Source organism: Passer domesticus, chromosome 18 (genome assembly GCF_036417665.1).
Source record: "Passer domesticus isolate bPasDom1 chromosome 18, bPasDom1.hap1, whole genome shotgun sequence".
NCBI classification, from domain to species: domain Eukaryota; kingdom Metazoa; phylum Chordata; class Aves; order Passeriformes; family Passeridae; genus Passer; species Passer domesticus.
This window is the reverse complement of record NC_087491.1, coordinates 2,471,856-2,485,861: the sequence shown is the minus strand read 5'-3', so window position 1 is coordinate 2,485,861 and position 14,006 is coordinate 2,471,856. Positions and strand designations below refer to the sequence as shown.

At 57.6% G+C, this 14,006-nt stretch overlaps 1 protein-coding gene across 20 annotated transcripts in view; it reads left to right on the top strand.

The window, feature by feature from the left end:
* EXD3 (exonuclease 3'-5' domain containing 3) overlaps window positions 1–14,006 on the top strand; it is a 254,263-nt gene that overhangs the window by 233,229 nt on the left and 7,028 nt on the right. For 19 of the 20 annotated variants that reach the window (XM_064393456.1, XM_064393451.1, XM_064393461.1 and 16 more), the window contains one exon: window positions 11,881–11,974. In XM_064393456.1, the coding sequence (XP_064249526.1) occupies window positions 11,881–11,974 (94 nt within the window). Of the gene's footprint in view, window positions 1–11,880; window positions 11,975–14,006 lie in introns of those variants that run through there. The other variant, XR_010348975.1, reaches the window with a different exon arrangement.

The following is a 14,006-nucleotide window of genomic DNA, read 5'->3' as shown; positions in this document are numbered from 1 at the left end:
GACCTCAGTCCTATTCCTCTGCCCCCACAATGGGAAAGGAGGGAAGATGCTCAGCCTTGCCCAGCTGGTGGAGGCAGCAAGGTGGCAGGACAGGATCCTCAGCCCTCTCCATCACCCCCTGGGCACTGGGAGGGCCCTGGGGAGCACAGCCACTATCCCAAGGAAGCTGGAGAGGAATGTGAGGAATGAAGCATACACCTTTCTGCTCCAACTTCACCCCCACAAATTGCCCATCAGCATTTTTCACTCGAAGGTATTTTTTTCTGCAGGGTGAAATTACAGTTCTGCCACCACTCACCTGCCCACGTCCTGCCCGTCAGGGAAAGGGCAAACCCAGGCGTGGCAGGGTCAGATCACTCCTGTCATCTGCCCCAGCTTTGCCTCCTCCACTTGCCCACTGAAACAATAGACAGCAACTCCCTTGGGCCCAGCAAGAGCAAAAAAAAATGCCACATTTTTTACCTTTTTGTGTGTGTGACACAAGCCTGTGATGCTGTAGATCTCTCCCTGCACCCCCTGCTGCTGTGGTGAGGAGCTGTGGACAGGTTGGGCCCCCCATCACACCATGGTGACCCCACGTGTCACCAACACGTTGGGTCATGTTAACACATCTGGGAGGTGTCAGGCTGGGAACATGGGGAATAAGTGCCCAAGGTTTCCTGGGGTTTCTTATTCTGGCAGCAGCAGGTCTTTCCCTGCTCCCACGGTTTTCCTCTGGTCCCAGCTAGCAGTCAGTGTGGCTTCTCTCTGAGACTGCTTTGGCGAGCCTTTTGGAGAAGCTGTCTGTGAAGAGCTTGTGTTTTTCCTCTGGATGAGATGCAGATGGTTGATCTCAAAGAGGGTGGTGGTCCCTGTGAGCCCCTCTGTGCTGGGAATGCTGCCTGATCCCAGCTGTGCAGTGTCATGCTCTGCTCACTGTGGGAAGAGCTGCACCCTCAGGGTACATTGAGTCCTTGCCTCAGACAGGGCCAGCCTTCCAAAAGTGCTTGGCAGCAGCCTGGTACTGACCAAACCCACCCCTTGTCCACCCTTGCCCTACCAAAGGTTTCTCAATAAATGCTGGGCAGTCCATGGACCTTCCCCCATGGCATGTCCTACAGCCACACCCAGAGGTGTGAAATCCCAGAGGTGACCAGCACAAGTCCTACCCCACAGGGGCTGTCTAGAGAGAAGGATGCTGGCACACCTGCAGTGAGACACTGGGCAAAGAAACTCAGCACAGCACAGGCCTCCTCCTCCTCACTGCCCATGGGCTGCCTGGGAGCAACCTGCTGCCCACTGCCCAGGACCCCAGGGTCCCAGGAGCCCTCGGCTCAGGGATGTCCCCATCAGTGTGGCACACTCCATGACACCTCCCGAGCCCCAGCTAGTTCCCAGTCCTCCTTGGCCAAGCATAGGGTACTGCAGCCCTTTTGGACCCTGTCAGGTGGGATCTGCCTTTTCTCTTTGGCTCCATCCCTACACTCTTTGTGCCCAGGTGGTGACAGTTTTTGGAGTAGGCCCACAGTCACCGGGACCATCCCCAAAGTGACAATTGGTGCCAGGCCAGGATAAATCAGTGGCCCATGTTCTGGGGACACCCATGTGTCCTCAGCCTCAGCAGTGAAGGCTGACCCGGGGGCCAAACACCTCCTCCAGTGCCAGTGGCACAGCCACACTGCTCGTGGTGAGGATCGTGATGGTGGTTTTGGTTTTAGGAGTTTAAGATTCTGCTTCAGAATGGAACTATGCAGCTCTCCCACCTGTGGGAAGCACAACCCCCTGGCACATCCCAGCACCACAGCCAAGGGTCTGGGTCGGTGCCCATGGCCAGGGCAGGGAGCAGCCTCTGGACCGTGCTGGAGCTGATTTGTGCAGCTGGGCTTTTCCCGTCCCACAGCCCAGGGCTTGCCTGGCGGGGTGTGCTTCCCACAGTGGGATCTGGGGAGGTGAGGAGGTGGGCCAGCTGGCAGCAGTGCAGCCCTTCCCCGAAGTGTCCAGGACCCACGTCCCCCCAGCCTGGGGGAGCCCAACCAGCAACTCCCTGCGTTCTGCAGCCCTTTGGGCTGAGCTCAGCCTGGGGCTGAGCCCTGTCTGGGGATAAGCTCAGCCTGGGGCTGAGCCCTGTTGGGGATGAGCTTACCGTGGGGATCATCCCATCCTGAGGCTGAGCTCAGTTGGAGGATCAGCCCAGCCCGGGGGTGAGCTTAGTTTGGAGATGAGCCCATCCTGGAGTAAACCCTGCCTGGAAGTGAGCCCAGCCTGGGGGCTAATTTCAAAATGTTGGTTAATCTCGGGCAAAACGTTTCTGATCCCATTTTCAGGTCTAATCTCAGACCAGTGGCTGATCTCAGCCTGGACGTTGAGCCCAGCTGAGTTAAACCGGGGAGCTGAGCCCAGTTTGGGCACTAAATGCAGCCCAGCCCAGCCTGGGTGCTGCACCCCGGCAGCCCGAGCTGCTGCTCCGCACTGTCCATCCCTGGGGTGGTGCCAGCCCAGCCCAGCCCACCAGGATGAGCAGCACACCAGGACCAGGGTGCCCCACGCTGGGAAGGGGCACCGTGCCCCGCGCAGCGCAGCCGCATAATGCCCAGCTTGTTTGTGCTGGGAGCCTCCCGCCCCTCCTCCAGCGTTCCCAGCCTATTCCACCTTATGTGTAGGAACTGGTTTTTCTTCCTGGGCCATTGTTTCCGCTGGATTGGGTAGATTGCTCCAGGCCTCGCTCAGATTTCCTTTCTCACGCTAGGTTTTTTTTTGGGTTTTTTTTTTTTTCCTTGGTTTTTTGTTGTTGTTGTTTTTTATTTTTTGTGTGTTTTTTTTTTTTAATTTGGTTTGTTTTTTGGGGTTTGTTTGTTTGTTTGTTTGTTTTGTTTTGTTGTTGTTGTTTAATATTCCCGTTTTCTGCGGCTGCTCCTACTCTCCCCCCAGTTAAAGTAGCAGGCGCTGCCCACCGGGATGGGGCTCACCTCCTCCCAGCTGTGCCCCCTTGCTCACTGGCATTGCCCAGGACCAGGGGCTCCCACACCAGGAGCCAGCTCTCCATCAGTGAGTGCAGCCTCTGCCCTGGCCAACCTGCAACTACACACGAGCTGCTCAGATTGGAGTGGCTCGAGTTCCCATTTTCCTGAAGCTCTGGCCACTAAATCAGGTTTATCTGCTTTAACAAATGGAAAGGGATGGGGATGGAGCAGCCCCACAGCATCAGCACGGGCTCTGCAGAGCACCTGGTGGGCTGGGGGCTGCAGGCCTGACCCCAGGCCCTGAGCATCCCTCTCCCCTGGCACAGAATTGAAGTCCAGCTTGAGAAGGGACAGCAGCACTTGGCTGCTGACCTGGGTGGTGGCCTGGTGACAGTGTGGCAGGGCTGTTCTGCATCTCCACCTGTGATGAAGTGTTCCTGACCTCAGAGCAGATGGAGGCATGGGGACCTGGCCTGCAGAGCTGCTCCCCAGCTCCTTCCCTCCTGCCACAGAACAGCAGGGGCCAGGAGGATGTCCCAGTGCCTCGGGTGATGCTGTCCTCTACCCAGAGGTCTGGCAGGTGATAGGGAAGGGCAGATAGTGCTCTGATGGTATCTGGTTCCAGCTGGGGAAGGCAGTGTGTCCCCTGAGGGCCTCTGCATAGCAGACTTGGGTTCCCAGATAAAAATAGAAGCTGAAACATGAGCCCAACTTCCCTGGTTCTGCCTCTGCCCGCACATCCTCACCCCACTCAGCTGCAGTGCTGGCCTGGGGAACCAGCCCAGGGCAGCCCCACGCCTCCCTAGGGAAGGCAGAGAAGAGGGCAGCACTATGCTCGGGGACCAGATGGCCATGGAGGAGCAGAACTGGGCAGCCATCTGGCCCAGGGTGGCCCTGAGCATTTGCACAGGGCTGAAAACTGCTCTGGGGAAAAGCAGAGAGCTGAGGATACAGCTTCCAGCCAGACACAGCTCCGAGGGCTCAGCACCGGGCAGGGGAACAAGCCCCTGATGTACATTACACAGCTGGCCCCAGGACCTCAGTCAGAGGGAAGACAGGTGCCTGGGGAAGCCAGAAGGAGCTGGAATAAGAGTGGCTGTTGCTTAATACACAATAAAGATAATTTCCTAAAGCTTGTCCAGCCCCAGGAGCAGAGGACACAGCCCCCAGCTTGGTTGCATGTTCAGGGGAAGGTGCAGCAGGGAAGAGGCTTCATGGGCTGTCCTGGGGATTCCTGGGGCCCAGCTCAGGCAGGAACCCAGCTCACAGCACAGCCAGTGAGCTCTCGGGGGAGGATGAGCAGTGCTGGTGCCTGACTGTCAGTGACCTGAGCATGGGGATCCTCTAGACAGAGAAAAGCTTTGTCCCTTTGCAGTTTCCAGGGCTCTGACTCTCAAGGGCAGAAAATGTATCTGAATGACCTCTTCCATTTCTGGTGCCAAAACATGTTGCTTCTGAAGGTCTGGGGTTGCTTGGTAGCCAGATTTCCACCTGCAGTTTAGTTTTGGAATATGAGCTGGCAGGATGTAGACCCTCGCTCTGTTTCCAGTGCTGAGAAATTCCAGAACTTGATTTGGGTTTTTTTCCCAGCCCTGAGGTTCATCAGCCTCTGGAATCCTCTGACCAAGAGCAGAGCTCTCACCTCCAGCTGGATAAAACTCAGTAGCTTGATACAGAGGAGCAGCAATGAGCTGCATTGCAGGGAGCTGGGTAAATTAACCCTTCTCCTGCTGTGGCACAGGCTCTGGAGCAGACTGGAGCAGGAGGTGGTGTCCTGGAACTGCATGACACAGGAGGGGCTAACCTTCACCCCAGGGTTGGATATAAAGCACATTTACAAGGCAGGGAGGTGCTGATGTAGAGCTGGAGGAGCTGAGGCACCGCAGTCAGGGGGTGGGAAGGGACAGCTCACACCTCAGCCCCAGCAGCTCCTGGCACAGAGCTCACCCTAAAGCCAAGTCTTCAGGGATGCTGCGTAACCTCATTAGGAGGCAGTTATTACTGGTTTGCTTTGTTATTAAACTTGCCATGAGCCTGGCCCACAGCAGCACCCATGTGCTGGATGCTGAATAAACAGGGCTCACGGCTACAGCGAAGGCTGGGTCAAGGGTGCTGTGGCAGCTTCAGCTTTTTAGGGCACCCAGACCAGCTGAAAGGGAAGATGAGCAAGTGAGACTTGAGGCAGCTGAGAGGCAGCTGGAGGGATCTGAGGGGGGATGTGTGCAGCAGGAGGCAGGTCAAGCATAATTTTTTTTCCTCTGGGAAATCAGCTTTGCATGTGGGTTTAGGTGTAGTGTGGGGTGAGATTCTCATCACTGCAAAGGCCTTGAGGTACTGAAAAGGGCTTTGGTTGTCACCCCGGCAGTGACGGCAGGGGATGGGGTTTGTGGTTGGGCACCGGCAGCGCCTGCGCTCCAGGGAGCGTGAGTGAGCAAAGGGGAGAGGAGCAGAGCACACAGCCTGCTCCCATCCCTGCTGCATGCCGAGCCCACCCCACAGCCTCCCCCCTTACCCAGGGGTGCGCCTGTGCTTCCTCTCCTCTCTTCCCATCCCTGCCCTTCACCCCAGCCCACGAGTCACCTCTTTGCTCAGAGCAGCTGCAAACTGGGACGTGGAAATGGAGAAGAGGGTGCCCTGACAAGAATCCAGTGGGAGCTGGGGGGACCTGAAAGGGAGCCAGCAGCATCTGGACTGCACAGACAAGGAGGTGGTGGGAGCTGGGGTGCCCCAAGGAGGAGCCAGTAGGAGCTGGGGTACCCATGGAGCCTCCAGGGCTCTATCACTCTGACTCTCACTATCTCCCCAGTCAGAGGAACTCTGCTAATCTGCCCGTTTTAGCCATGGCTGATGCTCCCAGACAAGCAAGGCCCTTGGAGCTGTCAGGTGAGCCTTTCCCAGAGCTTATGCAAATGATACTAATTAAAGGCATTCTTATCTGTTTGATTTCCCACACCTTTTGCCTCGAGGGGGATAGAAAACTTCATGTTTTAACTCCATATTTTGTGGCAGTTGGAAGAACTGCCTAGGGAAAGTGTTGGGAAATGCAGCAGGTCACTCCTGATGAGAAGAATTGGCTTATGCAAGTGTTGAAACACTTTATTATGCATGAGAAACCTTCCAGAAATGGATGACTAATAGCAAAACGGGAGCAGAGAAAGCAGTGGGAACGCAGTACCAGGCTGGCATGGGATCCATGTCATCTTACCAGCTTAGCAGGGTTGGGCTAGGTCAGCACTTGCCTAAGAGACCTCTTGGAGTACCTGGCTGGCAGTGAGGGAAGTGATGTTAATGATTCAATAAACAGAGCCCTTCCCTCTTTGTGAACCAAACGGCCCCTGGTGCCAGGATCCCACTGGCAGCCCTGTGTTTCCACTGGCAGCATGGCCATGAAATCCCCGCTGCTGGATGTGCAGGCAGGTTTGGCGGAGGATGCCCAGGCTGCATTTCCCTGTGGGAGCATCACAGCCCAACTCCCAGCCCTGGCAGGAAGGGCTGCCTGGGTGCTGTGGGCACTCAGGCCTGTTGTGTGCACGGAGAGCCTTTGCTCTCTGGAAGTACCAGGCTGACACACCCAGCATCTCCTCTGCTGCTGGGGAGTTTGCTGGTACCCAAGGACAGGAACTGGACCATTGCAACAGAGCAGGAGCAGCAACGTGCACTTTTATGATTCCCAGGCACTGGTGATCAGATCAATGAAGAAAGCTCTTGGGATAAAGAGGAAGAGACAGTCCAGCCAGCTGCTCTCTGAAAATCCCCTTGGAGAGATGGCTGTCCCCAGCACTGCACCCAGAGGTGGCCTTTGAACCCACAGGGTGTGGAGATCTCCAGCAGGCTGAATTGCTGAGTTCCTGCTCTTTCTGCAAGGACCTCGAAGGTGCCACAGGGCAGCGCATTGCTGGAGGAAGAGGAGAGTGTCTGAAGGTCAAAGCTGTGGGTGCAGCAAGGGCAGCTGAAGTCACTTGGGAAAGATGTGAGAAAACAGACACGTGGGCAGATGGGCATGGTCAGCTCCTGACCTCTGCTTCACTTCTGCTGGGTTGTTACCTGGTTTTCTTTCACTGCCCTTCCCACCATGTCCCACCTTCCTGGGCACTCTGCTTTGGGTTGTAGGCAGGAGGTGTGCGGAGGCAGATCCATAATTCCTGGCCTTGGAGGTAATAGAGGGCAGCCTGTGTGAGCCTGGGGCATTCTGCAATCTGGGGAGGTTTCAGCTCTTGATAAGTCCCTGAAAGAAACTCCTGGATGCTCAAGGGCTGTGCTTTCACAACCAAAGAGAGAGTTGCAACCTCCATCTGGAGGAGTAGCCCTTTCACCAGGTGATATCCATCTTGGAGAGAGGGAGAAAGAGGAGAGGGTAGGTGGTGAGTAGGAACAGAGATATCACTGCAGGTGGCTGTTGAGTAGTTCTATGATACAGCGAGCAGAAGACACCCAAGGAATTGTCCTGACATGAGCTGCCCTGAATTGCCCCAAAGAGTTCACACCGAGCACTGTTTTCCTTTACAGCAGGTTGGATCCTTTACACTGAGGATTTCCCAAGCCAGGAGCTCTCCAGGCAGAGAGCTGTGTCTCGCTGGTAAAACCCCTGCCAAGGAGATCCCTCAGTGACGTTGGCTTGTGACGTTTGTCAGCAGAGCAGGTGGAAGGAGCCCTAAGGCCCACAGGCTGTTCCAGGGTGGCTCCTCTGGGCAGAGGTCAGCATCACCAAGGTGACTCAAAGCACTTTGGAGATGGACTTTTTAGAGATATCAAAGGAAGGAGCAAAACTGACTCTAGTGCTGTCTGAACTGTTCATCTTCCAGGTGTATTTCCAGGCCTACGTCCACCTGAGCTCATGCTGCCAGCCTTAGCCAAGCTCACACTGACTTCTTTTGGAGTCGCCTTTTGGAGTCGCTGAAGGTTTGGCTCCTGTTATCTGCTGAACTTAAGTTTTCTTTCAGCTTCTCAGCTCCATGGGTGGAGGTGCAGAAAGAGGATGGGATGCTGAGATGGCCCTGGAGCTCCAGGCTCAAGCATCCAGTTGCTCGAGTCCTGGGAGGTTCATGCGTCACTGCTGCTGAAATCCCCAGCCAGGAGGGCTGGGAGAGGCAGGGATCATCCTAAACAAAAACAAGGCGCCGGCTGGGCTGCCAGCATTGCAAAAGGACGTTTCACCTGCTTTGTTCTTCTTGGTGGCACAGGCAGGGAGAACCTCAGTGCAGGGGGGCTCAAGCTGCTGGGGCTGAGGACAAGCACCTCACCGGGCTCAGGGACCACAGATCCACACCAGTGACAACACCACAGTCTCAGTGCAATGGCATCACTCCTTCTAATCCCCATGTCACGCCTTGGTGCTGACAGCAGAGAGCTGGCTGGGCTGCAGTGCCCCTCTGGATGCTGGCCTGGGGAGAAGCACACGGGTGTGGGGTGACGGTGCCCCACATGAGGTGCAGCACCTTGGCAGGATGCACACACAGGCACAGGGAGAGGGGACAACAGTGAGGGGATGCAGCGGGGACACGGCTTCCCCTGAGCTGCACCTGCTCCGCGTCCTCGCCACGGATGTGGCAGCAGAGCCGGGGCACGCAGGGGAGCTGTGGCAGTCGTGTCCCCGGGCCAGGCAGGGAGCCTGGATTCCGCAGCATCGGCCCTGCTGGCAGGGCACCGGGGCAGGGGCACGGCGCTCGGGGCGCTGCGGGCGCGGAGCGGGGCCGCGGGCCCGGCTGATTCACACGGGCCGGGGCCGGGCTGCCGTGGGAAAGCGCGCCCGCCATGGCTCCCGAGCGCCGGGATTGCTTCAGCGGGGGTGCAGCCAAGATCCATTTCACAGAGGGCAGAGCAGATCTCGGCTGGGATTTACCAGTGACTAAGCATGTGCTGGCACGGGCTGCCCCAGCGTGAGAACGGCAGGCTGCTCCTCCTCCGAGGAGTGCCCGCTGTGCCCTGCCCCCGCTGCCCCGCGGCGCCGGGCACCCGGCTCTGCGCAGCGACAGCGGTGGGAGCTGCACCCCCAGGCCCCTCCGCCCAAGCGGGACTCTGCCCTTTCCTCACCCCTGAGGCCGGGCAGGACGGCGAGCAGAGGCCCTGCAGTCAGCCCGCCCGGCACATCAGCCCCCAGGCAGGACTGGGGCGTGGGCAGAAGCTGCCACCCCCACCCGAGCCTGGCTCGGGGGCTGGGGGGACCCCGAGATGTCACAGAGATGCCAAACCCTTCTCTGTCGGGTCATGGCTGCTGCTCACAGCAGTTGCACCACAGGCAGTGTTCCAAGGTGCCACCATCTCCTGCTGATTTATCTCATGAAGATTTTTGGGGCCACAACTAATCCTGCCATGATGGGTGTGTAGAAACCAAACTTTTCTGAGAAGAAATAATCATCCCTTCTCCAGCAGAGAGGCTCCCCACTTCCCTACCCTATACACAAAAAACTGTTCCACATCCCCAGGAGCCAAGCATCAAGCCTGAGGCCACCACTGGCCCCTGCAAAGCAGCCGTGCAGCCCAGCCTGTGGAAGTGGCAGCCTTCCCCACTCACTTCATCTCTTTTGGCTCATTTTGGCACGGCATTAAAAAAAAAATAATTGCAATTTTTTATTACAGCTAATTGGCGCTGCTGCTTAAGTGGCTTATCTGGCTCCTGAGCTCGTACTCTGTTTTTGGGAAGCTGAAAGTGGTGAAGGCCCAGAGGCTATGGGGTGGCATAGGGCAAAGAGCCTCTTGGCAGCACCCAGCAGCCTCAGAGAGTGTGGAATGCCAGGATACCCCTGTGCTGCTGGGCATTCCTGGCCCAGGGAGTGAACTGCCCCTAATTCACAACAGTCATGAATTTTAGGGAAGCAGAGAAATTCGTGCAAGATCGCTCTGTGCACCCAAGCGGGACAAGAAGCCTGTGCCCAGCGTGCTTGCACTGCTGCTCAAGAACCTGGTGGGCTCCCAGCTGCCAGGGTTGGGCATCCTGGGGGAATTTGGTGTGTGACAGAGGGCAGAGGAGCCCCTGCATGTCCATGCCACCAGGGAGGACAGGGGAGGAGGGTGTCCTTGGACCCTGCTGTGCCCTCCTGGCTGGCAGTTCAATGGACAGCTGGTCTGGGAGCTTCCTGGAAACTTCTGACTCTCCAGTGCTGCCCCCATACCCAAGAGGTAGCATCCCCCACCCCTCCAGCTCCACGTCCCTCTCCAGCATGCAGCCCAGTGTCACCATCATGGGGAGTGGGACCAGCACATGTCCCCAGCAGCTGCCCGTCCCTTCTGCCTGCCTGCTGCAATCCCACAGATCCCTGTGAGGGTGTGGGGGCCTGTTGGGGGTGGCATCTCGGCTCTAGGTCTAGCCTGTGCAAGCTGGGATGTCCTCAGGCCTCAAAGGGACCATCCAATGTCTGGTCAGGCTCTGCAGAAATTTGGGTTCCCACAAATCACAGCATCATTCTGCTTCCCTGGGCTTTCACCCAGACGCATTTCCCGGGTCCCTGGGTTTGAGGGTGAGACCAAGGAGGGCTTTGCCCTGCTCAGGGCAGGGGGTCATGCTCAGCCCCCCGTGATATCAATGCTCTCATCTTGTCCCCAGCAGGAGCAAGGAGCAGTGCAGGGCTCTGTCCCCAGTTGCTCGACAGGTTGTTCCCTGATGCTGCTGTGCAAGTCAGAGGATTGCTGCAAAATGCCCTTTTAAAAGTGATGTAGTGTTTTCCTTGTCATTTGGGTGCTTCCAAGATCACCCCTTGTCCATCTCTGTCTGTCTGACCATGCTGGAGCAGTGGGGCCTCAGGGAACTAAGCCCAGGTGTCTTTCTGGCCAAAAGGTTGGGGATGTGTGCTGGGATGGGGATAGATGGGGAGTGTGTGCTGGTTTTGTGGACGCTGCCAGTGGGAATCACCTCGTGCTGCAAGGCAGAGCCAAGACACGGTGGCAAGCTCATTTCCAAACAAATCATCCTGCCCCGTTCCTCCTGCAGGCAGCTGTGTGGGAGCAGGGCCATCACTGCCCCGTGCCATGAACCCAGCTCTGCTCCAGCCCCAAACCAGCAGAGTGCCTGCCAGCCCGCACCAGGGCCTGGCTGGCAGCTGGAAAAACCTTTCTGGTTTCAACAGGCTCTGGAGCAAAGCCCCTGGCAGGGAGCTGACCGGTTCTGGTTAGAAGTTGCTCACCTCTCTCCCTCCTTGCCTTGGGTGCAGTGTGCAGAAAACAGCCCCTAAAAACAAACAGCTGACAAAAGGTGTTGTGGCACATCCCAACAAGCAGCTCCCAGCCCAGGAGGGAGGGGAGAGGAGAGGAAGGTGTCAGGGAGCCAGGTGCAATGCTCCCAGGGAGCTTTAGTGCTGCTCACTCTGGGCAAGTGTGTTTGGCTGCCAGCTGCACCCTGTGCTTAGCCCCAGGCAGCATCCTGGGTGCTCCTCAGCAGTGGGATTTAAGGAGCTCTTTGGGGTCCAGCACCTGGCACATGTGGGCACTCAGAGACCTGTCTGGGTACATTTTGGCAAACAAAAGGTGGGGTAGAAAGTGTAACTCAGTGTTGACAGTGCTGCAGCAGAGCCAAGACAAGCAGAGCCAAATGAGAGCCCAGAGTGTTTTGGGGTGCACAGCCATCATCCCCAGCCTCTGTCAGAAAAGAGAGATCAAATCTTGAAGCCACAGCCAAGACTTTGCTTGTCTGCTTGATGCTTTAAGGCAGCCTCGTTGCTGGTGTGTTCTGGCTGGGGAGCCAGGGTGGGCAGCAGTGCTGGCAGCCTGGCTGGACACGTGGCTGAGCACACACAGAGGGAGCACCTCTGGAGGGGGTTCTTGGGCTTGTGGCTGGTGCCTGTGCCTGTCCCTGCTCAGTGGGACAGGCCTTGCCCTGGTTTCCCTGCTGTGGTGCATGTGATGGGGGGTGCCCAGCCTGTGCCAGGGATGCCCAGCATGGGTTTGTGTCCTGGGCAGGCAGGGGAGCACGACGGCCATCTCACTGACCTTCCCCTCTCTCTTCTCTCAGGTGTGCAATTGCAACAAGTACCTGAAGGTCTCACGGGAGAGTATGAAGCAGCTGGTGGAGAGCAGCAGACAAGTGTCAGGGGAGCACAGTGCAGGTGAGTGGGTGGGTGATCCTCCCTCCTGTGCCCTTCCCTGGGACTCACTGCCCTGGACAGAGCAGGACCATCCCCCTGGGCCTGGGGGTTTCTCAGAGGGGGATTAGAGTGCCCTGCCATCAACCTGTCACAGGGTGCAGACCCACAGAGCTCTTTCAGGTCCGGTTTATGTCTGCCCTGGCTGCCCTGTCCTGCCCTGCAAGGCACAGGGTCTTGCTTGGAATTGCCCAGCCCAGGGAACTGGTGACATGCCAACAATAGCTCAAGTGACAGCCTGAGGCCTTCATCACCTGAACGTGAAAAACTCAGCTTGGGTGGTGAAATGCCTCCTGGCTGGAGCTGCTCACAGTGCCTTCCTCACCTGCCCAGTGCCTTCCTCACCTGCCCAGTGCCTCTTGAATTAGGTCAGGCTGCAGGGAGGTGAGTCAGCGCCGCCTGCCCAGCCAGGCTCCAGCGGGCTCGGGGGAGAGAAGGCTCCTCCATTCTCCAAGCTGCATTGACCCACACACACTTCTCCCCACAGAGAAACACATTTTGGTGGCAAACAACACCCGTGGCAGGCACACCGGAATGGGGATGTGCCCCTGTTGCTGCTCCAACCCAGCCCGGGCTCTGCCCCAGCCCTTTGGTGCATCACTTCCCCGTCTGCTGACGGCAGGGAGCACAGGGAAGTGGCGGCTGCTGGGCGCTCCTGGCCGGCTGTGGCTTTGCTGGGAGCTGCACGTGTGGCTCTGGGGATGAGGAACGTGGTGGGGAGGCTTTTCCCATGGTGCTGGCAGCCTGGGAGTGCTGTGCTTCCCCAGAGGCCGGGACATCCTCCCCAGCGGCTTCTCTGGTGAGGGCACTCTCTGCGTGTGTACCCAGCAACCAGACGGGCCAGTTCAGCCAGTTTCAGAGTATGGGAAATAGAAATGCTGTGGTTTGTGTTCAGCGTGAGCCGTTTCCCCTTCCCCCTTCGGGATGAGGTTGATGGAGCTGGGAGGGTCTCACACAGCACCGTGGCTCCCCCGCACAGACTCTTTCAGAGACCACCTTGCTCTACTCTTTGCACTCCATCTGCAACACCCCGTGTCCCCATCGGGCTGTACAGTCTCCTGCTAGGTCCCCCATGTCCTTGGGGGGCTCATGGGGAAGGAGCAGGTGGGACCCCTGCAGTGGCCATGTCACCCATGCCCTTGTCGGGAAGCGTCCTCCAATGGGGAACATCCTCTGCCCCAAAGGGATCATCTCCTGCCCCAAAGGGAGCTTCCTCTGCCCCAAAGGGAACATCCTCTGCCCCAGAGCAGGCAGGGGCAGGCACAAAGGTGCCACAGCATCTCCAGAGGGTTGGTGGAGACATGAGACAGAAGCTGTGATTCCCAGACCAGTGGGCACAGCAGGGCTGGAGACTTGCCAACAGAGTCCCCTGTGACCCAGGGCTCTGGCCCCATCCTGGGGGTTCCATTTCTGTTTGGATTTTGCTAGGAGCTGCAGGCATTGCAAGCAGAGATTGCAAGTGTGAGCTTGACTAGGTTGCCCCAAAATATCCCACCTTGGGTCAGACATTCAGGAAGACAAGTAGGAAGGGTGTGCTGGCAGTGTTCTGTCAACACTTGGTAGGGACAGTGGTGGCATTGGAACAGGCTGGGTGGCCACAGAAGTGGGTCAATAAGAAAAATCTCACCTATTCCCTGATTTCCTTTACATTTTCTTGCTGAAGAAGTTGGTGGCAGGATCTGGTCTGCCCTTGTCATGGCCCAGCACATGACATGGGTATGTTCAGCACCCACAGCCCTACACCAGGACTGTCACCTGTCCATGACTCCAGCCCTGGCCATGTTGTCCCTGTCACTCCCCTGTGCATGGCCAGGTGCTGCTGCTGGGCAAGAAAATGCCTTTTCCCTGCTCCTGCTTCCAGGCAAGGAGGAAACCTCTTCCCACGGGGGCCTCACCTCTCCAGGGAGGAGCTGGTGGGTGCTGGGGCAGAGGGGTGATGGGGACAGATCCTTCAGGACCACCTCTCAACACGAGTCTGTGCTTGGCCCAGGTGCTC